General features: G+C 44.3%; 1 protein-coding gene across 1 annotated transcript; it reads right to left on the bottom strand.

Moving 5' to 3' along the window:
* Positions 1-26,652, bottom strand: LOC122946738 (COMM domain-containing protein 5-like). Its single transcript, XM_044306524.1, has 7 exons — positions 26,473-26,652; positions 22,240-22,394; positions 21,214-21,242; positions 19,741-19,791; positions 16,975-17,070; positions 11,164-11,239; positions 1-236 (listed from the first exon to the last, which is right to left on the bottom strand). Exons 1-7 carry the CDS (start codon positions 26,627-26,629, stop codon positions 135-137), a joined length of 666 nt encoding a protein of 221 aa, XP_044162459.1. The 5' UTR covers positions 26,630-26,652; the 3' UTR covers positions 1-134.

The raw sequence follows: 26,652 nt of genomic DNA, 5'->3' as shown, positions 1-26,652 counted from the left end.
TCTATTAGGGGCCAGCTGTTCCGTTACGCAAAATACGGAATGCACACGGACGTCATCCGTATTTTTTGCAGATCCGTTTTTGAGGACAGCAAAATACACAAAGTTGTGTGCATGAGGCCTTAATTCACATGTGGTCAGTCCTGGATTTTTAGGATGTTCTTCTTCTCAAGGTCATTCATTTCCTTCAACAGCAGAGCAACATTATACCGCAGCTCTTGGAATTTAGCAACGGGAACCTGGAAAATGACAAAGGTACACACATTATGAATATAAAGAAAATACTAATACCCAAGTCTGTGTGATAACAAGCAGCATAGAAAACATGAAATCAAAAATGCTGTACAATAGAAGAAATCTTAGATAAAGAAATTTGTGATAAATATTCAACATCTCAGTAGGGTGAAGGGATTGTTTTATCCTGCTCTGCATATTAAACATCCCTCCACCCCCAGAATTTCCCTAGAAAGTGATAAAATATGGCTTGTCTTGGTGGATTCATGTTTTAGTTGGTTGGACCAATCCAAATTTACACCAGAAAATAAATCTTTCTTTTGTGTACTTGATGTGTGCACTTCAATATCTGATGGATCTGAAATGCACATTTGGGTGCTGCCACACTACGGGGAAGGTTTATCAAAACTGGTGCCTTAGAAAACTAGCTCAAAAGGAGCTCTGGAAAATAAAAAGCGGAATCTGATTGGTTACTATGGGCAACTAAGCCAATTTTCCCTTTACACCAGCCTCCTATATTTTTGATGCTGCTGTTTTTGTCTTAAAAAAAAAAAAAGAGCTTTAACCCATAGGATCCCAGCGCCATACATGTGCAGTGCTCTAATCGGGAGGATGCAGGAGCGACGCCCGCTCGATCAGCAGCAGGGGTCTGGCTGTCCTATTAACACTGACACAGCACTGACTACAGTATACACAGGGATTGCGGAGGGTAGGGGCTCCCTCTACATTGGGTCCCAGGAACGGCAGCCCGATGCCTAACACAGGTTCTATGAAAGCCTGTGAGACCCAGACCCCTGGGTCTCACAGGCAGGCAGGCAGGCTGTCAGTGGATTACACTGGTAATACGCTGACAGTCAATGCATTACAATACACTATGTATTGTAATGCATTGTAGAGGGGATCAGACCCCCAAAAGTTGAAGTCCCACAGTGGAACAAAAAAAAAAAAGTTTTTATTATGAAAAACACTTTTTGAAAAAGTATCAAGTAGAAAAAAAAAACCTTTCCCATAATAAAGATGTATAAAAGTGTAAAAAATAGGAAAAAAAACCCAAAAACCAGACATATTGGGTATCGCTGTGTCCGTAACAACCGGCTCTAAAAAAATATCACATGAACCACCCAGTCAGGTGAAGGCCATAAAAAAAATATAAACTGCCAAAACCATTTTCTCGTCACCAATGGGTTTTGGAAATTTTAAAAAAAATCTTAATAATTGCTTCAAAAATTCTAATCCTTCTAATGTCCTAAAAAAATAAAAGGTCATTTTCAAAATGATGCCAACATAAAGTAGACATATGGCAAATGGAAAGTAATAAGTATTTTGTGAGGTATCACTACCTGCCTTGACCGCCTAACGCAGGATTGCGTTCCGGAGGTGGTCAATTCATTCCTCCTGGACGCATATACGAGTCATCTCGCGGACGCGAGATTTCCTTTGAACGCGCGCACACAGGCGCGCGCGTTCACAGGATTGGAAGGTAAACAAGTGCATCTATAGCCTGCCAGCAGCGATCGTTCGCTGGCAGGTTGTAGATGCGATTTTTTTAACCCTTGAAAGGTATATCAGACGCTGTTTTGATAACAGCGTCTGATATACCTGCTACCTGGTCCTCTGGTGGTCTCTTTTGCTTGGATCGACCACCAGAGGAAACAGGCAGCTCTGTAAGTAGCACGGAAAACCACTACACTACACCCCCCCTTGTCACTTATTAACCCCTTATTAACCCCTGATCACCCCATATAGACTCCCTGATCACCCCCCTGTCAGGCTCCATTCAGACGTCCGTATGTGTTTTGCGGATCCGTGGATCCACGGATCTGCAAAACACATACGGACGTCTGAATGGAGCCTTACAGGGGGGTGATCACCCATATAGACTCCCTGATCACCCCCTTGTCATTGATCACCACCTAAGGCTCCATTCAGACGTCCGTATGTGTTTTGTGGATCCACGGATCCGCAAAACACGGACAGTGCGGATCTGAAAAACACGGACAGCGGCAATGTGCTTTCCGCATTTTGTGGATCCGCATATTGCCAGAACTATATAGAAAATGCCTTTTCTTGTCCGCAATTGCGGACAAGAATAGGGCATGTTCTATAGGCTCTACAAAAAACGCAGTGTTCGCCCGATCAGGCCTGATCTTGTGCGCACACTTGCGTTCAGTCCGCCACACCGCAGTGACATAATTTTTTTTTCTGATCACTGCAAAAACACCGTAAAAATCGCTGCGACGCTATAAAAAGATCACTTTTGAGGGGCATGGGGAGTTCATAGAATAATTTTTTTTTGGGGCACAAGTTTGCGGAAATAGATTTTTTATTATTTTTTTCTTACAAAGTCTCATATTCCACTAACTTGTGACAAAAAATAAAATCTCACATGAACTCACCATACCCTCACGGAATCCAAATGCGTAAAAATTTTTAGACATTTATATTCCAGACTTCTAAAATGCCAGGGCAGTATATCCCACATGTGACCCGATTTTGGAAAGAAGACACCCCAAGGTATTCCGTGAGGGGCATGGCGAGCTCCTAGAATATTATTTTTTTTGGGCACAAGTTAGCGGAAAATGATTATTATTATTTTTTCTTATAATTTATGATTCTTACAAAATCATTTTCCGCTAACTTGTGCCAAAAAATAAATAAAAAATATTCTAGGAACTCGCCATGCCCCTCACGGAATACCTTGGGGTGTCTTCTTTCCAAAATGGGGTCACATGTGGGGTATTTATACTGCCCTGGCAATGGAATTTGGGCTCCTTTGCGCACCTAGTCTGCAAAAAACTGTCACACATGTGGTATCGCCGGACTCAGGAGAAGTTGTGCAATGTGTTTTGGGGTGTCTTTTTACATATACCCATGCTGGGTGAGAGAAATATCTCTATAAAATGACAACTTTGTATAAAAAAATTGGAAAAGTTGACTTTTAGAGAGCCATTTCTCTCACCCAGCATGGGTATATGTAAAAATACACCCCAAAACAAATTGCCCTACTTCTTCTGAGTACGGCGATACCACATGTGTGACACTTTTTTGCAGCCAAGGTGGGCAAAGGGGCCAAAATTCTAAAGAGCACCTTTAGGATTTCACAGGGAATTTTTGACACATTTGGATTTCAAACTACTTCTCACGCATTAGGGCCCCTAAAATGCCAGGGCAGTATAAATACCCCACAAGTGACCCCATTTTGGAAAGAAGACACCCCAAGGTATTTTGTGATAGGCATAGTGAGTTCATGGAAGTTTTTATTTTTTGTCACAAGTTAGTGGAATATGAGACTTTGTAAGAAAAAAATAAATAAAAAAAATCATCATTTTCCGGTTAACTTGTGACAAAAAATAAAAAGTTCTATGAACTCACTATGCCCATCAGCGAATACCTTAGGGTGTCTACTTTCCTAAATGGGGTCATTTGTGGGGTGTTTCTACTGTCTGGGCATTGTAGAACCTCAGGAAACATGACAGGTGCTCAGAAAGTCAGAGCTGCTTCAAAATGCGGAAATTCAAATTTTTGTACCATAGTTTGTAAACCCTATAACTTTTGCGCAAACCAATAAATATACACTTATTGCATTTTTTTTATCAAAGACATGTAGAACAATAAATTTTGAGAAAAATGTATATAGAAATGTAGTTTAAAAAAAATAAAAATTACAACCAAAAGTGAAAAATGTCATTATTTTGCAAACATTTCGGTAAATTTCGATTAATATCAAAAAAAGTAAAAATGTCAGCAGCAATGAAATACCACCAAATGAAAGCTCTATTAGTGAGAAGAAAAGGAGGTAAAATTAATTTGGGTGGTAAGTTGTATGACCAAACAATAAACCGTGAAAGTAGTGTAGTGCAGAATTGAAAAAAGTGGTCTGGTCATTAAGGGGGTTTAAGCTAGGGGAGCTGAGGTGGTTAAAAAGCAGAAAAATTTAAATTTGGTACATTTAGGATTTATTTTTTTTATAAATAAAAAGGTAAAATATATTGACTCAAATTTACCACTAACATGAAGTACAATGTGTCACGAGAAAACATTCTCAGAATGGCTTGGATGAGTAAAAGCGTTCCAGTTATTACCACGTAAAGTGACACGTCAGATTAGCAAAAATAGGCCTGGGATTTAAAGGGGTATTCCGGTTACCATAAATATAACTTATATTTTAGACCAATTCATCATCAATAATTACCTAATAAAATGTAAATTTCACATATTTACCGTTCAGTAGTTATAAAATAGTTTTCTTCCTCTGCTACCCACGGTGTTTCCTCCATGGCATCGACCTTTAGTTCTGAGCCTTTGTTAGGTCGAGCATGCTCAGTGTGCTGCTATCAATTCTCTAGCTAAATGTCTTGTGCTGTTAATGAGCTGGTGATTACTGAATATAGAGGGTGTGACCGACTGTATATCAGGCAGCCAATCAGTAAACATCAACACTCACAGCAAGAAAGCTAGGGATTGTGGAGATTGTAGTTTTGTGAGGGAAGATCAGGCGCCACGATGCTCTCAGTGTGTTGCAGGCTCACACAGGAGCTAGACAAATGGGTTGCAAGGTAAAATGAAGCTTTGGTAGCATGTATAGGTATGGGTTCTGGTTGGGTCACAGCTTGCAGCCCTAATGCAGTTTTTAAAAAATTATTTTACTTTACCGGAATATCCCTTTAAAGTGAAAAGTGGCTTGGTACTGAAGGGGTTAAAGCTTTTTTCCCTTCCTGGGATAGAGCTTTTTAACCCCTTCCCGACTGCAATCCGTTTATATACGTGATAGCTGCACATACCCCGTGCAGCTATCACGTCTATAAACGTAAAACCAGCTTTTTAATCCAAGCGCTGCAAAGCGCTTGGATTAAACCTTCTGCCCCTGCCCTGGTGCTGTCACGGACAGCATACAGTGCAGTAATGCCGGCAAGGGTCCAGAGTGGTCCCTTGCCGGCAATGGATCCGATTGGTTAGTCTGTGCAGACTAACCAATCGGATCGCGGCAGTGAAAAAAATGCCGGTTTCAGGCTCTGATCTGCGCTCTGCAGATCAGAGCCTGAAATCAGGTAGTATCTCTGTGCCTCCCCGATCTGTGCGCCTCCAACACCCCCCTGTCCGTGCCTGCCCCTGATGCAGTGCAGTTCCCCCGTCCCATCCATATTCATGTAGTCTGCCCGGGCTGCCCCTGATACGGTCCGCCCCATTCATTCTCCCCGCCCCTCCTGCCCCAGCCTCCCTCAATGTTGCTGCCAGATCAGCCGTACATCTCCCCCGCCCCCCCCCCCGGTCCCCCTGCGGTGTGTGATGGCGGCGGCTCCATTCCTGAGCCACCGCCATCTACAGAGTGTCAGCTCTATGCTGACACTCTGCTGTAACCCCATAGATGCCGCTCCATGGGGTTAATAGAGGGAGGAAGCTCCCTCTCTCAACCATCGGGGCTGCTGCGATTGCAGCACCCGATGGTTGCCATGGCAACCGGACGCTTTGCAAAAGCGTCCGCTGTTGCCACCTACAGGGCATCTAATAGTATTATACTTTGTACCGCGTCCGTAACAACCGTCTCTTTAACCACTTCAGCCCCGCTAGGTGAAACCCCCTTCATGACCAGAGCACTTTTTACACTTCGGCACTACACTCCTTTCACCGTTTATCGCTCGGTCATGCAACTTACCACCCAAATGAATTTTACCTCCTTTTCTTCTCACTAATGGAGCTTTCATTTGGTGGTATTTTATTGCTGCTGACATTTTTACTTTTTTTGTTATTAATCAAAATGTGCCCAGGCAATTTAGGGGCCCAAATGTGTGAGAAGAACTTTGCAATCAAAATGTGTAAAAAATGACCGGTGAAATCCAAAAGGTGCACTTTGGAATATGTGCCCCTTTGCCCACCTTGGCAGCAAAAAAGTGTGACACATCAGGTATCGCCGTACTCAGGAGAAGTTGGGGAATGTGTTTTGGGGTGTCATTTTACATATACCCATGCTGGGTGAGAGAAATATCTTGGCAAAAGACAACTTTTCCCATTTTTTTATACAAAGTTGGCATTTGACCAAGATATTTTTCTCACCCAGCATGGGTATATGTAAAATGACACCCCAAAACACATTCCCCAACTTCTCCTGAGTACGGCGATACCAGATGTGTGACACTTTTTTGCAGCGTAGATGCGCAAAGGGGCCCAAATTCCTTTTAGGAGGGCATTTTTAGACATTTGGATCCCAGACTTCTTCTCACACTTTCGGGCCCCTAAAAAGCCAGGGCAGTATAAATACCCCACATGTGACCCCACTTTGGAAAGAAGACACCCCAAGGTATTCAATGAGGGGCCTGGCGAGTTCCTAGAAATTTTAAATTTTTTGCATAAGTTAGCGGAAATTGATTTTTTTTGTTTTTTTCTCACAAAGTCTCACTTTCCGCTAACTTAGGACAAAAATTTCAATCTTTCATGGACTCAATATGCCCCTCAGCGAATACCTTGCGGTGTCTTCTTTCCGAAATGGGGTCACATGTGGGGTATTTATACTGCCCTGGCTTTTTAGGGGCCCTAAAGCGTGAGAAGAAGTCTGGAATATAAATGTCTAAAAATGTTTACGCATTTGGATTCCGTGAGGGGTATGGTGAGTTCATGTGAGATTTTATTTTTTGACACAAGTTAGTAGAATATGAGAGTTAGTAAGAAAAAACAAAAACAAACAAAAAATTTCCGCTAACTTGTGCCAAAAAAATGTCTGAATGGAGCCTTACAGGGGGGGTGATCAATGACAGGGGGGTAATCACCCATATAGACTCCCGGATCACCCCCCTGTCATTGATCACCCCCCTGGTAAGGCTTCATTCAGACGTCCGTATAATTTTTACGGATCCATGGATCGGATCCGCAAAACACATGCGGACGTCTGAATGGAGCCTTACAGGGGGGTTATCAATGACAGGGGGTGATAAGGGTGATCACCCCCCTGTCACTGATCACCCCCCCCTGTAAGGCTCCATTCAGACATCCGCATGATTTTTACGGATCCATGGATACATGGATCGGATCCACAAAACACATGCGGACGTCTGAATGGAGCCTTACAGGGTGGTTATCAATGACAGGGGGTGATCAGGGTGATCACCCCCCTGTAAGGCTCCATTCAGACATCCGCATGATTTTTTACGGATCCATGGATCGGATCCACAAAACACATGCGGACGTCTGAATGGAGCCTTACAGGGGGGTGATCAATGACAGGGGGGTGATCAGGGAGTGTATATGGGTGATCACCCGCCTGTCATTGATCACCCCCTGTAAGGCTCCATTCAGACGTCCGCATGTGTTTTGCGGATCCGATCCATGGATCTGTAAAAATCATGCGGACGTGTGAATGGAGCCTTACAGGGGGGTGATCAATGACAGGGGGGTGATCAATGACAGGGGGTGATCAGGGAGTGTATATGGGTGATCACCCGCCTGTCGTTGATCACCCCCCTGTAAGGCTCCATTTAGACGTCCGTATGCGTTTTGTGGATCCGATCCATGTATCCGTGGATCCGTAAAAATCATACGGACGTCTGAACGGAGCCTGACAGGGCGGTGATCAATGACAGGGCGGTGATCAGGGAGTTTATATGGGGTGATCATGGGTGATCAGGGGTTTATAAGGGGTTAATAAGTGACGGGGGGTGGGGGGGTGTAGTGTAGTGTGGTGTTTGGTGCGACTGTACTGACCTACCTGAGTCCTCTGGTGGTCGATCCTAACAAAAGGGACCACCAGAGGACCAGGTAGGAGGTATATTAGACGCTGTTATGAAAACAGCATCTAATATACCTGTTAGGGGTTAAAAAATTCGGATCGCCGCTGGCAGGCTGGAGATCCACTCGCTTACCTTCCGTTCCTGTGAGCGCGCGCGCCTGTGTGCGCGCGTTCACAGGAAATCCCGGCCCTCGCGAGATGACGCATATATGCGTGACTCTGCGCAGGGCCGCCACCTCCGGACCGCACATCTGCGTTAGGCGGTCCGGAGGTGGTTAAATATATCACATGATAGACCCCGTCCGATAAACACCATAAAAACAAAACATAAAAACACTGTTCCAAAAACCTATTTTTGTCACCTTACATCACAAAAAGTGCAACACCAAGCGATCAAAAAGGCTTATGACCCCCAACATAGTACCAATCAAACCGTCACCTCATCCCACAAAAAAAATGATACCCTATTTAAGACAATCGCCCAAAAAATAAAAAAGCTATGGCTTTCAGACTATGGAGACACTAAAACATCATTTTTTTGGTTTCAGAAATGCTATTATTGTGTAAAACTAAAATAAGAAAAAGTATACATATAAGGTATTGTAATATACAAAGTCTCTTTTAGAGACCCTCGGGATATTAATATATTGATACTGCAATGGTCAATGAGACCTAGAATCTCTTTAGGGGGTCTCTAACTGATATTACAATTATATCTTTTACACTATATTGCCGTTATATTTTAGACAGTCTCAGTGGCAGTGAGGAATAGTCTAGTGTACGCTTTAATAGCAGCATAGGATTTGGAGTGTGACAGAGTGAGGCATTAGGTATTGACAGAGCCATCCAGACCTCTATCAATAGTAATAGAGGATCCAGCATAGCCAGATTAGGGATCAAGTTTAGTGAGTTGAGGGCCGACCTGCAGTTGATACAAATAGTGGCAACCTCTAAGGGGCAGCAACACTGTCACCAGAATTGTAACCCTCTGTACAGGGGACAGACAGTGGAGGCTTCCTGCAGGTTGACGCTCACACTATTTAGATGGTGTAGCTCAGTATGAGAGAACACCATAACGCATCAATAGGATCACAACATTAGTGTGAATACCACCCCAAGGGAATAAAGGTGGATGAGACAAATCAACCAAGGGACCCTCACAGAGCAACTGTGAATTGAAAAACACAACTCCAATTGGAATAAATATTCCCTATGCCTTTCACAGACATTTAGGAATAAAAAGTGGTTGTGGTAGTAACCGCAACAGGAACCATCCCACACGTCACTATATACTGATAATTTTAAAGTTTTTTCCCTCTTTATTTTGTGTGATTTTTCAACTGTTTTAAAATTAACTAATAAAGATATAATTTTAATATCAGTTAGAGACCCCTAAAGGGATTCTAGGTCTCATTGACCATTGCAGTATCAACATATTAGGTATTGCCACGTCCGTAACGATCTGCTCTATAAAACTATCACATGACTTAACTCCTCAGATGAACGCTGTAAAAATAAATAAATGAAAACTGTTCCAAAACAGCCAATTTTTTGGTCACCTTGCCCTGTAAAGTGTAATAATGAATGATCAAAAAATCCTATGTACCCCAAAATGGTACCAATAAAAAACTAGCCCCTGCACAAGACGATCGGCAGAAAAATAAAAAACATATGGCGTTCAGAAAACCAATCCAGCAAAATCTGCCTTCCAAAAACCGTATGGCATTCCTTTCCTTCTGCGCCCTGCCATGTGCCCGTACAGCAGTTTACGACCACATGTGGGGTGTTTCTGTAAACCGTGGAATCAGGGTAATAAATAGAGTTTTGTTTGGCTGTTAACCCTCAATGTGTAAAAGAAATAAAATGCTATAACATGGAAAATCTGCCCAAAAAGTGAAATGTAGAAATTTCATCTCCATTTTCCTTTAATTCTTGTGGAACACCTAATGGGTTAACAAAATTTGTAAAATCAGTTTTGAGTAACTTGAGGGTGTAGTTTCTACAGTGGGGTCATTTATGGGGGTATCCACTATGTAGGCCCCACAAAGTGACTTCAGACCTGAACTGGTCCTTAAAAAGTGGGTTTTGGCAATTTTCTTAAAAATTTTAAGAATTGCTTCTAAACTTCTAAGCCTTCTAACGTCCTAAAAAAATAAAATGACATTTCCAAAATGATGCCAACATAAAGTATACATATGAGGAATGTTAAGTAGTAAATATTTTATTAGGTATAACTTTCTGTTTTAGAAGCAGAGAAATAGAAATTTGGAAACTGAATTTTTCAAAATTTTGGGTACATTTTGGATTTTTTCATAAATAAAGGTGAAATATATTGACTTAAATATATGACTATCATGAAGTACAATGTGTCACGAGAAAACAATCTCAGAATGGCGTGGATAAGTAAAAGTGTTCCAAAGCTATTACCACATAAAGTGACGCATTTCAGATTTGTAAATTTTGACCTGGACACTGGTGCATCAATGACCCTTGGTCATGAAAGGGTTAATCACTTGTTTTTCATGCATTTTTTTCATATACAGAAGTCTATTGGAATATGTCTGAAAACTGTTAATCCCAGAATATGCTGCAATTTAAAAAAACTGTTAGGTTATAATTTCTTACGGCCAGCATATAAGATCTGTCCACGTACCACAAAAAAAATGCTGTAAAAAAAACTGAGCAAACTTGCAATGGCAAATTTATTTTTATCCCATAATACAACCGATTCAGTAAAAAAAAAAAAAAAAAAAAAAAAAAAAGTATAATAATAATAATAATAAACACAAACCAACCAAGCAAAATGCCCCAAAGGCATATATATGGGTTGATCTGGTCTCTCTCCCTAATCTTGCACTCAAAGAATCCTTGCACTAAAGTTTTTCTGTGAAGTATAAGAATGGATAAGAGCAGGGCTGCACATATTAAAGTTGGGATATTACTTTTTGTGGGTTTTGGAAACAATTCTGCATGAGGGGATGCTCTTTTTATGGGGGGGGGGGGGGGGGGGTAATTAATTCTTATTAACATTTTTGCGACTGTAGTGACAAAGTAAATTATTTCTTCAGTTTCTTTTCATGACCAGGTCGTCACCATGACCTAGCTAATAAAAATAATTCTATAAAACAAAATAACAAATATAACCGGCAGGAAGTTTCCATACCCATAATCCAAAAATCACATAGAGGAATTTTATTAAAAAACAAAAAACTTACTTCAAAACGATGGGACTCTCCATTAGAAAGCTTCATCTGCATTAGAATGGACGGCTGCAGCGCCCGAGAAAGAGAGCTGAGAATATTGGACATTTTTAACATAATTTTAAAAACTGTTTAAACACTTGATGCAAAAACAACAAAAACATATATATATATTTTTATTTATTTTAAAGAAGACAACATTTTAATAATTTATAATACAGTCACACAAACCAATTTCACAATGACACATAGGAGGAAGTCAACTGCCTGTGCGCTGGTAGTAAAGCTTCGGACGACGACTGGATTGAAATAAACTTCAGGCGGACGTTAAATATATTGCCAATAACTGGCTGTTGGGTCCGTTCAAAGTAACGGTGCAGGCCCCAGAAGTGGGACCTGCACCTATCAAACATTGGGGGGCGTATCCTAGCGATATGTCCCTAATGTCCAAGATGGGATTACCTCTTTAAGTTCTGTCAGCACCAGGTACGGCATCTACTCTATACCAGCAATGACGTTCTTCAGTATGTACAGTCGTGGTCAAACGTTTTGAGAATAACACAAATATTAGTTTTCACAAAGTTTGCTGCTAAACTGCTTTTAGATCTTTGTTTCAGTTGTTTCTGTGATGTAGTGAAATATAATTACACGCACTTCATACGTTTCAAAGGCTTTTATCGACAATTACAGGACATTTATGCAAAGAGTCAGTATTTGCAGTGTTGGCCCTTCTTTTTCAAGACCTCTGCAATTCGACTGGGCATGCTCTCAATCAACTTCAGGGCCAATTCCTAACTGATAGCAACCCATTCTTTCATAATCACTTCTTGGAGTTTGTCAGAATTAGTGGGTTTTTGTTTATCCACCCGCCTCTTGAGGATTGACCACAAAGTTCTCAATGGGATTAAGATCTGGGGAGTTTCCAGGCCATAGACCCAAAATGTCAACGTTTTGGTCCCCGAGCCACTTAGTTATCACTTTTGCCTTATGGCACGGTGCTCCATCGTGCTGGAAAATGCATTGTTTTCATGGCTGTGTTTTGGGCAGAATTGTGAGTGAGCCCACTCCCTTGGATGAGAAGCAACCCCACACATGAATGGTCTCAGGATGCTTTACTGTTGGCATGACACAGGACTAATGGTAGCGCTCACCTTTTCTTTTCCGGACAAGTCTTTTTCCTGATGCCCCAAACAATCGGAAAGAGGCTTCATCGGAGAATATGACTTTGCCCCAGTCCTCAGTAGTCCATTCACCATTTTTTCTGCAGAAGATCAATCTGTCCCTGATGTTTTTTTTAGGAGAGAAGTGGCTTCTTTGCTGCCCTTCTTGACACCAGGCCATCTTCCAAAAGTCTTCGCCTCACTGTGCGTGCAGATGCGCTCACACCTGCGTGCTGCCATTCCTGAGCAAGCTTTGCACTGGTGGCACTCCGATCCCGCAGCTGAATCCTCTTTAGGAGACGATCCTAGTGCTTGCTGGACTTTCTTGGATGTCCTGAAGCCTTCTTAACAAGAATTGAACCTCTTTCCTTGAAGTTCTTGATGATCCTATAAATTGTTGATTGAGGTGCAATCTTAGTAGCCACAATATCCTTGCCTGTGAAGCCATTTTTATGCAACGCAATGATGGCTGCACGCGTTTCTTTGCAGGTCACCATGGTTAACAATGGAAGAACAATGATTTAAAGCATCACCCTCCTTTTAACAGGTCAAGTCTGCCATTTTAACCCAATCAGGCTGACATAATGATCTCCAGCCTTGTGCTCGTCAACATTCTCACCTGAGTTAACAAGACGATTACTGAAATGATCTCAGCAGGTCCTTTAACCACTTCAGCCCCGCTAGCTGAAACCCCCTTCATGACCAGAGCACTTTTTACACTTCGGCACTACACTCCTTTCACCGTTTATCGCTCGGTCATGCAACTTACCACCCAAATGAATTTTACCTCCTTTTCTTCTCACTAATGGAGCTTTCATTTGGTGGTATTTTATTGCTGCTGACATTTTTACTTTTTTTGTTATTAATTGAAATGTAACGATTTTTTTGCAAAAAAATGACATTTTTCACTTTCAGCTGTAAAATTTTGCAAAAAAAACGACATCCATATATAAATTTTTCGCTAAATTTATAGTTCTACATGTCTTTGATAAAAAAAAAATGTTTGGGCAAAAAAAAAAAAATGGTTTGGGTAAAAGTTATAGCGTTTACAAACTATGGTACAAAAATGTGAATTTCCGCTTTTTGAAGCAGCTCTGACTTTCTGAGCATTTGTCATGATTCCTGAGGTTCTACAATGTCCAGACAGTAGAAAAACCCCACAAATGACCCCATTTCGGAAAGTAGACACCCTAAGGTATTCGCTGATGGGCATAGTGAGTTCATAGAACTTTTTATTTTTTGTCACAAGTTAGCGGAAAATGATGATGATTTTTTATTTTTCTTTTTTTCTTACAAAGTCTCATATTCCACTAACTTGCGACAAAAAATTCTAGGAACTCACCATGCCCCTCACGGAATACCTTGGGGTGTCTTCTTTCCAAAATGGGGTCACTTGTGGGGTAGTTATACTGCCCTGGCAATTTAGGGGCCCAAATGTGTGAGAAGAACTTTGCAATCGAAATGTGTAAAAAATGGCCTGCGAAATCCGAAAGGTGCACTTTGGAATATGTGCCCCTTTGCCCACCTTGGCTGCAAAAAAGTATCACACATCTGGTATCGCCGTACTCAGGAGAAGTTGGGGAATGTGTTTTGGGGTGTCATTTTACATATACCCATGCTGGGTGAGATAAATATCTTGGCAAAAGACAACTTTTCCAATTTTTTTATACAAAGTTGGCATTTGACCAAGATATTTTTCTCACCCAGCATGGGTATATGTAAAATGACACCCCAAAACACATTGCCCAACTTCTCCTGAGTACGGCGATACCACATGTGTGACACTTTTTTGTAGCCAAGGTGGGCAAAGGGGCACATATTCCAAAGTGCACCTTTCGGATTTCGCAGGCCATTTTTTACACATTTTGATTGCAAGGTACTTCTTACACATTTGGGCCCCTAAATTGCCAGGGCAGTATAACTACCCCACAAGTGACCCCATTTTGGAAAGAAGACACCCCAAGGTATTCCGTGAGGGGCATGGCGAGTTCCTAGAATTTTTTATTTTTTGTCGCAAGTTAGTGGAATATGAGACTTTGTAAGGAAAAAAGAAAAAAAAAGAAAAATCATCATTTTCCGCTAACTTGTGACAAAAAATAAAAAATTCTAGGAACTCGCCGTGCTCCTCACGGAATACCTTGGGGTGTCTTCTTTCCAAAATGGGGTCACTTGTGGCGTAGTTATACTGCCCTGGCAATTTAGGGGCCCAAATGTGTAAGAAGTACCTTGCAATCAAAATGTGTAAAAAATGGCCTGCGAAATCCGAAAGGTGCACTTTGGAATATGTGCCCCTTTGCCCACCTTGGCTGCAAAAAAGTGTCACACATCTGGTATCGCCGTACTCAGGAGAAGTTGGGGAATGTGTTTTGGGGTGTCATTTTACATATACCCATGCTGGGTGAGAGAAATATCTTGGCAAAAGATAACTTTTCCCATTTTATTTATACAAAGTTGGCATTTGACCAAGATATTTTTCTCACCCAGCATGGGTATATGTAAAATGACACCCCAAAACACATTCCCCAACTTCTCCTGAGTACGGCGATACCAGATGTGTGACACTTTTTTGCAGCCTAGATGCGCAAAGGGGCCCAAATTCCTTTTAGGAGGGCATTTTTAGACATTTGGATCCCAGACTTCTTCTCACACTTTCGGGCCCCTAAAAAGCCAGGGCAGTATAAATACCCCACATGTGACCCCACTTTGGAAAGAAGACACCCCAAGGTATTCAATGAGGGGCATGGCGAGTTCCTAGAATTTTTATTTTTTTTGCATAAGTTAGCGGATATTGATTTTTTTTTGTTTTTTTCTCACAAAGTCTCACTTTCCGCTAAATTAGGACAAAAATTTCAATCTTTCATGGACTCAATATGCCCCTCACGGAATACCTTGGGGTGTCTTCTTTCCGAAATGGGGTCACATGTGGGGTATTTATACTGCCCTGGCTTTTTAGGGGCCCTAAAGCGTGAGAAGAAGTCTGGAATATAAATGTCTAAAAATGTTTACGCATTTGGATTCCGTGAGGGGTATGGTGCGTCCATGTGAGATTTTATTTTTTGACACAAGTTAGTAGAATATGACACTTAGTAAGAAAAAACAAAAACAAACAAAAAATTTCCGCTAACTTGTACCAAAAAAAAATGTCTGAATGGAGCCTTACAGGGGGGTGATCAATGACAGGGGGGTGATCACCCATATAGACTCCCTGATCACCCCCCTGTCATTGATCACCCCCCTGGTAAGGCTCCATTCAGACGGATCCGCAAAACACATGCAAAACACATGCGGACGTCTGAATGGAGCCTTACAGGGGGGTTATCAATGACAGGGGGTGATCAGAGTGATCACCCCCCTGTCACTGATCACCCCCCCTGTAAGGCTCCATTCAGACGTCCGCATGATTTTTACGGATCCATGGATACATGGATCGGATCCGCAAAACACATGCGGACGGACGTCTGAATGGAGCCTTACAGGGGGGTTATCAATGACAGGGGGTGATCAGGGTGATCACCCCCCTGTCACTGATCACCCCCCCTGTAAGGCTCCATTCAGACGTCCGCATGATTTTTACGGATCCATGGATCGGATCCACAAAACACATGCGGACGTCTGAATGGAGCCTTACAGGGGGGTTATCAATGACAGGGGGTGATCAGGGTGATCACCCCCCTGTCACTGATCACCCCCCCTGTAAGGCTCCATTCAGACGTCCGCATGATTTTTACGGATCCATGGATACATGGATCGGATCCACAAAACACATGCGGACGTCTGAATGGAGCCTTACAGGGGGGTTATCAATGACAGGGGGTGATCAGGGAGTGTATATGGGTGATCACCCGCCTGTCATTGATCACCCCCTGTAAGGCTCCATTCAGACGTCCGCATGTGTTTTGCGGATCCGATCCATGTATCCATGGATCCGTAAAAATCATGCGGACGTCTGAATGGAGCCTTACAGGGGGGTGATCAATGACAGGGGGTGATCAGGGAGTTTATATGGGGTGATCATGGGTTTATAAGGGGTTATTAAGTGACGGGGGGGGGGGGGTGTAGTGTAGTGTGGTGTTTGGTGCGACTGTACTGAGCTACCTGAGTCCTCTGGTGGTCGATCCTAACAAAAGGGACCACCAGAGGACCAGGTAGGAGGTATATTAGACGCTGTTATCAAAACAGCGTCTAATATACCTGTTAGGGGTTAAAAAATTCGGATCTCCAGCCTGCCAGCGAGCGATCGCCGCTGGCGGGCTGGAGATCCACTCGCTTACCTTCCGTTCCTGTGAGCGCGCGCGCCTGTGTGCGCGCGTTCACAGGAAATCCCGGCCCTCGCGAGATGACGCGTATATGCGTCGTCGTGCGCAGGGCTGCCGCCTCCGGACCGCACATCTGCGTTAGGCGGTCCGGAGGCGGTTAATGACAGCAATGAAATGCAGTGGAAAGTTTTTTTGGGGATTAAGTTAATTTTCATGGCAAAGAAGGACTATGCAATTCATCTGATCACTCTTCATCTCTTCATAACATTCTGGAGTATATGCAAATTGCTATTATAAAAACTTAAATCAGCAACTTTTCCAATTTCCAATATTTATGTAATTCTCAAAACTTTTGGCCACGACTTCTAAATAATGCTATAATATAATGCATAGTCTAAATACATTATTACCTGGTGGAAATCGCAACATCAACTCTCCATCTCATATCCTCCACTGTTGGCAATCTAATGCTTTGTTTCAAAGCGGCTTCTTCAAGTAGTGGTCGTCTACAGGGAGAGCAAACCATAAGGTTGGTGCATTCACATAAAACTATACAGATATGCTTATGTTGGCAAAAAACAAGTTACTTACTAATTCTGTGTTTAAAATTTGGGCTCCCCGCGGTCGTACTTCCAAGAGCTTCAGAAAGGGCTGAACAAGTTCATATGGCAAGCTAGTAAACCCAGACTACGGAGACAAGTCCTGACTAAACAGAAATTCTTGGGCGGTTTTGGCCTCCCAGACATGTTAATCTATCATAGCGCTTCGGTGCTAACCAGAATTCGGGACTGGCTTCATAAGGGTGCTCAGAAGTTGTGGGTAAGTTTGGAGCAGTCTTTGTCTCCCCTGCCTCTTCAAGCGCTGCCCTGGCTTGAATTGGATAAACGGCCGGCCTCTGAAGAATGGCCATACCTGGTAAGGCATGCTCTATCTATTTGGGATAAGTGGATCTCCATGTCACAAGTGTCAGCTAGGCCGGGTCCCATGACCCCATTGCATGGCAATCCGGCATTTTCACCGGGCCTTCGACCCGCCGCTTTTCTTAATAAAACCGTAGGGGATGGTATCCTGAGGGTTAAGGATTTAGTCACCTCGGGGCTTTTATCCTCCATCGAGAGCCTCAGACAGAACGTAGCTTTCTCACAAGTTTCATAGTTGGGGTACGCTCAAGTCAGGTCTTTCATGGGTCACACGTTCCCTTGGTGGAGCGATAGGTCAGTTGACAGACTTTGACAAACTTTACCTGGCCTTCACTGATGGTCGCGGTACAATATCATCCATGTATCAGGTTTTGCTACAAATTCAGAATGAAGACAGAGCCCCCTTCTTCGCAAAATGGGAAAGGGACCTGCAAATTACCTTCTCAGCGGATGAAGTAGAGAAGATTTGTACACTCTCCCATGGGATGTCCATGGCATCTCAAATTAAAGAAGAGAATGATAAAATTGTCTCTAGGTGGTACTATTGTCCTACTACTCTACACCAGATGTTCCCGATCATATTGCTGGCGGTGTGAACGAGAGCAAGGTTCTATGTTGCATATCTGGTGGGACTGCCAGCTGATAAAGCCTTTCTGGGAGAAGGTTTTGGATATTTATACCAGCTATTCGAACCAGTCAATATCTAATACTCAGGTTACACTGCTGTCTCTCATTCCGGGCTCTATCTCACAAGTTAAGAAAGGGGCACTACGTCTCTTCTTAGCAGCGGCGCGCATGGCGATTCCAAGGCACTGGAAAACCACTGCCCCCCCTACATTGTCTGAGAGGGCCAAGGAATTGAAACATATTCTTAGGATGGAAGAGTTGATAGCCGACAGTCAGGAGAGAAGCGGTATTTACCAGAACAGATACAACTCTCTAACTCTCTTTCGAGACTCTCAGAGATTTGGAGATCTGGTGTGTTCCCGAATTTTTCCTCAGCAGGGTTCTTGACATATGTACCCTCTCCTTAGTATCCCTCCCCTCTTCCTATTCCTCTTTCCTTTTGTGTCTTTTATGTTTACTGTGATGTAGGATCCTCTGTTTAGGATTACTCACTCAGCGTGCTCACTTGGGCATTCGAGGGTTCATAATAAAGCTTACTCGCCTCCATAATGATAGCCCTCCTTGATTGGGGTTCCCTGTTATGACTGGGATGTTCGAGTCCCACTAAAGGTTAATATGTCTGTGATATTTCAACTGTTTTTCGAGGGTCCTGCGTGTCCCTGTGTTGGACTATGTCCATATTACTTATATCAATGTCTGCGATGTAATGAGTCATTTGCTTATGAAATCAAAAAATGAATAAAATAAGATTACACATAAAATTTGGGCTCCAACTCCCCTTTCTGCCCACAGTCACATAAAAGAGTGACTGGCCACCCTGATAGCCAGATCTCTGCCCCATTGAGAATGTCTGGGGCTGGATGTGGCGATGGATCTCCCATGCATTGCAGCCAACAACCGCCTTGGCTGAACTGCAGGTCCATTGTATAAAAGCTTGGACTGACATACCACAGGAGGATATTCAGCATCTGTACGACGTTATCATGCCCGAGTGTCAGCCTATATCGCAGCAAGGGGAGATACCACTCAATATTAATGTGACCCTGCCTCAATCTATACTCCACTGAACCCCAAATAAAGGGTGCACCACCCTGGTTTTGTGATCATTGACCAAGCACCACTAGTGGTTTATACTTTCGTCAATCTCAGCAAATTCACATTAAAGAGGTTGTCCGGGCTTTTAATATTGATAATCTACACTCAGGATAGGTCAGCAATTTCTGATCGGCGGGGGTGCCAATCAGGTGTATGAGGAGACGGCACGCGCTGTGTGCACGTGCCGTCTCCAGTCTCTCTCTTCCTGCTTCTATGTCTATGGCAAAGCAGCAGCAGAGCAGGAAAAGAGAAGGGAGACGTTCGGTGCGCACTGCGCACGCCGTCTCCTAATACAGGTGCTGGGAGTCGGACCACTGCCGATTTGATATAGAAGACCTATCCTGAGGATAGGTCACCAATCGTAAAAGCCCGGACAACCCCTTTAAGTTTTCCACATATTATTTCTACATTTTCCGGTACTGTATAATGCAGCTGTGTGGTCATTTGTAGAAATGAATGAAATGAAGATTCATTTTCAATAATTCTAATATATAGTGATATGATATGTACATACTCACATAGGAGGACACTGACCTGTTTCCATATACGATATTAGCATAGTCCTCTATAAAATCATCTGGAATTCTACAACACAAAGAAAATACGTTAGTCTTGAAGGAAGTTCTCTAAGATTTAACAATAGATTATCCTCAGGATAGGTCATCGATATATCAGATCAGCAGGATTCGGACAGCCCGCACCCCAGCCGGTCAGCTTTCAGGAGTAGGTCCAGAACTACACAGCTCCATTCATTGTGTAGTGGACAGAGCTGTAGCGCTGATTGGGAGAAGCACTGTATTAACATGATCCATCTACACAATGGGCAGAGGTCTGTAGTTTCAGAACCTGTTCCTGGAGCCAAATCTATTCTTGAACAGCTGATTAGTGGTGGTATGGGGTGTCAGACCACAACTGATCTGATATTAATGTCCTATTCTAGAGAAATGTTAAATACTGCAGAACCCCTTTCATAAATTTCCCCAATAGTTCAATATATACATACACTATATGTGTAAGGGTAGGTTCACATTTCCATTTAACGGATGCCGCAGGCTGTTACGGCAGAGAACAGCCTACCGGATTTTCACTGGATACTGCCGTTTACCTCTGGACGCCATTGGCTTTAATGGAATCCATTTGTTTTTGTGCGGCTGAAACCCAGCATTTTGCCGGAAAGCTGCCAGATCCCACTATAGTCAATAGGGTCCGGTGTTGAACAGCAGTATCTGGCTAGCCTGGATCTGGTAAACTCTGGCAAGCTGTAACCCTGGGTTCACACCTGAGCGTTCGCGATGGAGCGCTCTGTATGCGCGATTGTACCGGCGTTTGCAATCACGCATACAGAGACAAGCGAACGCCCATTGTCGCGCGTTCCCAAAAGTCTATGTACGGGAACGCGCGACAAGACGCCCCAAAGAAGCTCATGTACTTCTTGGGGCGTCGGGCGTTTTACAGCGCGATCGTACGCGCTGTAAAACGCCCAGGTGAGGACCATGCACATAGGGAATCATTGGTTTCTCCTTGTTAAGCGTTTTACAGCGCGTAGGAACGCGCTATAAAACGCTCTGGTGTGAACCCAGGGTTACTGCTGGAACTGCCTGTCAGATCTATCAAATGCAAATGTGAACCTACCCTTACTTAGGATCCGAATGAGCAAACAGTGAATAATACAGACTGAGCTAATTGGTCACCACAACAGACCTCTTTAACAGATGCCCTAGTCGAAAGATTCCCTTCAAGTAATCCTTCGGATCTGCCATTCACTATGTAGTAGACAAAATCTGGGCTATGCACAATCTGTATGTTCACTGCATCGAGTGGCAATTATAAATACACCCTTCCAGACCAGTTTTGGAGTAGGAGCCAGAAGGCAGCAACTTTTCAACTATAAAGAGGATCTACTACAGTTACAGCCATCCGATCCTGACTGGTCAGCCAAGAAGAGCTCAATCTCTAGCACCCGTGAATGGGAACTGCACCCATGACAGATCACACAGAGAGACGTACCTGAGCTCCTTCAAATCTTCTTTAAAAACCTATAAATGAGACAAGACAGAGATTAATAACAGAGTATCTGATCGGTGGGAGTTCGACACATGGGACACCTGACGATCAGCTGTTCAAGAATGCAGAGGCGCTTGCAGCAGCGCAGGGGCCTTCTCGTACAATGTATGGCACTGTGCTTGGTAAGCTGAGAGAAGGCCGTGGCACTTACGGGAGCGCCAGTGCCTTCTGAAACAGCTGATGGGCGTGGGTCCAGGATATCGGACCCCCACTGATCAGATACTGATGACCTATCGAGAGAATAGGTGAAAATCAAACAGCAGAGGCAGCATCTCCCATCATTCCATCTTTATTAGGACCTCACAGCATACAAAAAAAATCAGCAAAATCAGCAACGTTTCGGCTGTACAACAGCCTTTGTCAAGCATGCTTGACAAAGGCTGTTGTACAGCCGAAACGTTGTCGATTTTGCAGATTTTTTGTATGCTGTGAAGTCCTAATAAAGATGGAATGATGGGAGATGCTGCCACCGCTGTTTGATTTTCACCTATTCTCTGGCTGATTGGATCTGGTGCGGGGCTGTTGTGGTCTGGTGCGGGGCTGTTGAGTGCTGCTCCTGCACAATTGTTTCTACTATCCAGAGGATAGGTCATCAATATTTAAATCTCGGAAAACCCCTTTAAAAAGTGCATTGGGGATTGCAAGTTCCAATGTAGATTCAGTCATTAAAGGGGTTGTCCCATTACAACTACTTATCCCCTATTAGGATAAGGGATAAGTGTCTGCTCAAAGGGATTGCGCCGGCTGGACGCCTGCCGATCAGTACAATGGGGGCTTGTGTGCCCTTGTTTAAATGGAGAGGCGCACATACACATGCCGAAGATAGGCACGCTGTACTGTGCAGCATGCATGCTTGACTGCCGCTCCATTCACACGGCACAACATAGGTCCCAGTGCTCAGACCACCATCAGAAAAGTCTCCTCTGTCCTGTGGATAGGGAACACAGTACATAAGTAATCTGTCCTCACCTCCTGTTTAAGAGCCGAGAGTCTGAAGGCCACACGTAGGAGTGTATATGAGCCAGAGATGACAAAACTGAGCAGCTCTTCGGATACCAAGGTCGTTTCCTGTATGGCCTTCACAGATTCGGAGCTGTCTTTGCCCTCAAGAGCACCCACCACAGCTAGAAGAAAGAAGCAGAGCATCAATTTTATGTCCTGCCACTATGCCACTCCATTACCCAAATCAAGAGCCACCGAGATGCATAAAGGAACGAGGAGCGGTCATGGAGACCTCTTCCAAGACGCTGACCAGACTGATGATCAGCAGGTTTATAGAGCACTGACATGTATTCCTGAGGCAGCCATGGTGATGTCAGACTGGCACTTCCCTCCAGTGGCCTGAAAACAAATGGAGGAGGTGGGCACAGCTGGTGACCTAATTCGCCAGTGCCAGGCTGCCCCCTCCAGAAAAGGAGCCGGAGAGGAACAATATCTATGTGAGTACATAATATGTTATTAAAGGGGTTTTCCGGGAGTTTAATACTAACTGCCTATCCACAAGATGGGTTATCAATATCTGATTGTGGGGGTCCGATTCCCAACACCCCCAATGATCAGCTGTTTGAAGAGGCCATGGCGCTCCAGCCTGCACTATGAACTCTTCCTTGGCCAGTGATGTCACACTCATTGGTCACATGGACTATTTGCAGCTCTTTCCCATTCCAGTGAATGGACCTGAACTGCTATACAAGGTATGGAGCTGTGCTGGATAAGCTGTGAGGAAGCTGGAGCGTATATAGAAACGCCTCTGCCTCTTCAAACAGCTGTTTGGCGGGGGTGCTGGGTGTCGGACCCCACAATCACATCCTGAAGATGGGACAATACTGAACTCCCGGAAAACCCTTTAAAAGGGAGCCTGCCATCAACTACACAGCTATTACACTAGGCCGTGTGTCATTGCTTCATCCATACCCCTCTTATTTTCAGAAGGAATACATTTAATAACGTCACTCAAAAAAAATCTTTGATCCAGAGAACTTACATAGAAAAACTAATAACCAAGAGGCTAAACAAAACCCAGTTTCTGACCCTTATGTTAAAACATAACTTTCATTTTATTGCTCTAATACCTAAACACCTAAAGGAAAAAAATAATTTTAAAAAGCTGCTGTTTCTCTAGATGACCTTATGTTGATAGTAGTGGTAATAGAGTCCCAAGGGTCTATAAAAGCATCTACACTATTTTTACAAATCATTGAGACTCTATTAACACTACTATCAACATAAGGTCATCTAGAGAAACAGTAGGTTTTATTTTTTTCCTTTCTCTTTAGGTGTTAAAATAGAACTTTAATTAGATTGCTCTAACACCTAAACACCTAAAGGGGGGAAAAAGAAAGACCGTGCTGGGCTGGCGGCGCTGCTGTTGCTGTGGGCTGTGGCAGGGCCGGGGTGAAAAGGGGAGAAAAATACATTATAAAAAAAGTCTGATAAATACCAGTGTGAATGAAGGACTGTTAAAAGGGGTTAATAACTACTGAAGGCCCTTCAAAGTAGTTATTAACCCCTTTAAGCAGTCCCCCAGTCACAGTATTTATTAACCACTTCAGCAGTCCCCCATTCACAGTATTTATTAACCACTTCAGCAGTCCCGTATTCACAGTATTTATTAACCCCTTCAGCAGTCCCCCCTTCACTGAAGAGGGGACTAGTGAAAGGGGTTAATAAATACTGTGAATGGGGGACTGCTGAAGTGGTTAATAAATACTGTGAATGGGGGACTGCTGAAGTGGTTAATAAATACTGTGAATGGGGGACTGCTGAAGTGGTTAATAAATACTGTGACTGGGGGACTGCTTAAAGGGGTTAATAACTACTGTGAAGGGCCTTCAGTAGTTATTAACCCCTTTTAACAGTCCTTCATTCACACTGGTATTTATCAGACTTTTTTATAAGGTATTTTTCTCCCCTTTTCACCCCCGGCCCTGCCACAGCACACAGCAACAGCAGCGCCGCCAGCCCAGCACAGTCTTTCAATTTCTTTCAGACCAGACACGGCCACTACCTCAGCGAACTCTGTGCCCACGCTCCTCAGAGTTCCCTTCCTTCTCCCACGAATCCTGCAGCGCCAATAAGTGCGCGAACAGCGGTGTGTGTGTGACGTCTGACGTTAAAGAACACAGTGACGACTGACGTTATGTAGGCGGCGCCCCGCTGTGCTGAGCCGCACAAGACTACAAGGAGGACGTCGGCGCTGTCACGCACATAAGTCTGACGAGTGACGACAAGAGCTGGCATTTTGCCAGCAGCGTTAGCGAACTAGGCTGAGTGAGCGGGCATTATAAAATTGTGAGCGGGGCCACAATAATTGCTGCGCGGCCGCCCACCCGCGCAGCTTAGAGGGAACACTGCCCATCACCTTTCATTTGTCCCTACTACAGTATATGACCAGTCACTGTGTTCTGTCAGGGATTTACCAATAGTGATAGTACATCAGCACCCCCAATTAGCCTTCAATAAACCCCCCAGTCCCTGTCATCCATATCAATGACTTGTTCCAGTCAGTAACCTGTCAGAAAGCTTATGGGGAATTTATTAGGGTTAGTTAGTAATTGATCAGGGTTAGAGCTCTAGTTTTAGAAGGAAAAAAGCTATTATTGGGGGACCTCAGTACTCGTCTCAGATTATAAATACTCTGCGTTTCAAACCCCCCCATACCTTCGAACCTCTATCTTCTATCTGTGACCAGTCATTGTCACAGATTTTGCCAGCAGTGACAAATTTCTCCACTGCTTTTGGAGCACTTTTTTTTTTTCTGAATAAAAAATAAAATAAAAATTGGGGCTTATTTAGCATATTGGGGAGAAAGCGTGTTCGGGTCCTTATCTTAGTATTAGGAATTCATGAGGGTTAGCGCTCTATTTTTAAGATAAATGTTAGTCTATCTAATCTATTAGTAAAAATTTTAAAAAAAATAAATAAAAAAAAAAAAGTAATGTACTTTCCAAGTTAGTATTAGTTGTTAAAGTTACACAGTGCCGAGGAGGCTTATGCCATACTAGCCTCAGAGTCTGACTGACAGTGGAGAAGAAGAACCTTTTCTTATGTATAGCTCTTCTTCTGATTTGTACACTGCACTTTACAGTGTGAGCATACAGCAGTTCACAACCACATGTGAACTGTTGCCATATTCAGGAGAAAACGGATAACAAATTGTGGGGCTAATTTACTCTATTAGGGTACTTTCACACTAGCGTTTTTCTTTTCCGGCATAGAGTTCCGTCACAGGGGCTCTATACCGCAGTTTTATCCCCATGCATTCTGAATGGAGAGTAAGGCTACTTTCACACTTGCGGCAGGACGGATCCGACAGGCTGTTCACCATGTCGGATCCGTCCTGCGGCTATTTCGCCGTGCCGCCGCTCCGTCCCCATTGACTATTTTTCATTTTCACAGCCAAATATTGCTAAATTCTATGAATCGCTTGTTGGGTCAAAGTGGCGCTACATGCCTTGGAAAATTCCACCAGCGTGCTGGGACTGGCTGGGGGCACCAGCGTGCTGGGACTGGCAGGGGGCACCAGCGTCCTGGGACTGGCAGGGGGCACCAGCGTCCTGGGACTGGCAGGGGGCACCAGCGTCCTGGGACTGGCAGGGGGCACCAGCGTCCTGGGACTGGCAGGGGGCACCAGCGTCCTGGGACTGGCAGGGGGCACCAGCGTCCTGGGACTGGCAGGGGACACCAGCGTGCTGGGACTGGCAGGGGGCACCAGCGTGCTGGGACTGGCAGGGGGCACCAGCGTGCTGGGACTGGCAGGGGGCACCAGCGTGCTGGGACTGGCAGGGGGCACCAGCGTGCTGGGACTGGCAGGGGGCACCAGCGTGCTGGGACTGGAAGGGGGCACCAGCGTGCTGGGACTGGCAGGGGGCACCAGCGTGCTGGGACTGGCAGGGGGCATCAGCGTGCTGGGACTGGCAGGGGGCATCAGCGTGCTGGGACTGGCAGGGGGCATCAGCGTGCTGGGACTGGCAGGGGCATCAGCGTGCTGGGACTGGCAGGAGGCATCAGCGTGCTGGGACTGGCAGGGGCATCAGCGTGCTGGGACTGGCAGGAGGCATCAGCGTGCTGGGACTGGCAGGAGGCATCAGCGTGCTGGGACTGGCAGGAGGCATCAGTGTGCTGGGACTGGCAGGAGGCATCAGTGTGCTGGGACTGGCAGGAGGCATCAGTGTGCTGGGACTGGCAGGAGGCATCACTCACCCTTCAGAATCTTCCTAAAGACATCCTTGTCCAAGTCCTTGAGATGTTTCGCCATGCCCTCCACCTCCGGGGGAGTCCGGGCCCCCAGGTAGCCGGTCCGGTCATTACTGAGGACGGAGGAGGACGGATACGGGTGGACGGTCCTGACAGAAGTCATCCTCCAGCTGGCAGCCTCCCTGT

Source organism: Bufo gargarizans, chromosome 9 (genome assembly GCF_014858855.1).
Source record: "Bufo gargarizans isolate SCDJY-AF-19 chromosome 9, ASM1485885v1, whole genome shotgun sequence".
NCBI lineage: Eukaryota > Metazoa > Chordata > Amphibia > Anura > Bufonidae > Bufo > Bufo gargarizans.
This window is presented reverse-complemented; position numbering and strand designations above follow the sequence as displayed.

Excerpts from the sequence above, each read along its gene's own strand:
- LOC122946738 (XM_044306524.1), bottom strand. The coding sequence starts at position 26,629 with ATGACTTCTGTCAGGACCGTCCACCCGTATCCGTCCTCCTCCGTCCTC. Across the intron at positions 21,243-22,239 it reads TCTCGGCTCTTAAACAGGAG|GTTTTTAAAGAAGATTTGAA; the intron begins GTGAGGACAGAT and ends TCTCATTTATAG. Across the intron at positions 19,792-21,213 it reads GAAGATTTGAAGGAGCTCAG|AATTCCAGATGATTTTATAG; the intron begins GTACGTCTCTCT and ends TTTGTGTTGTAG.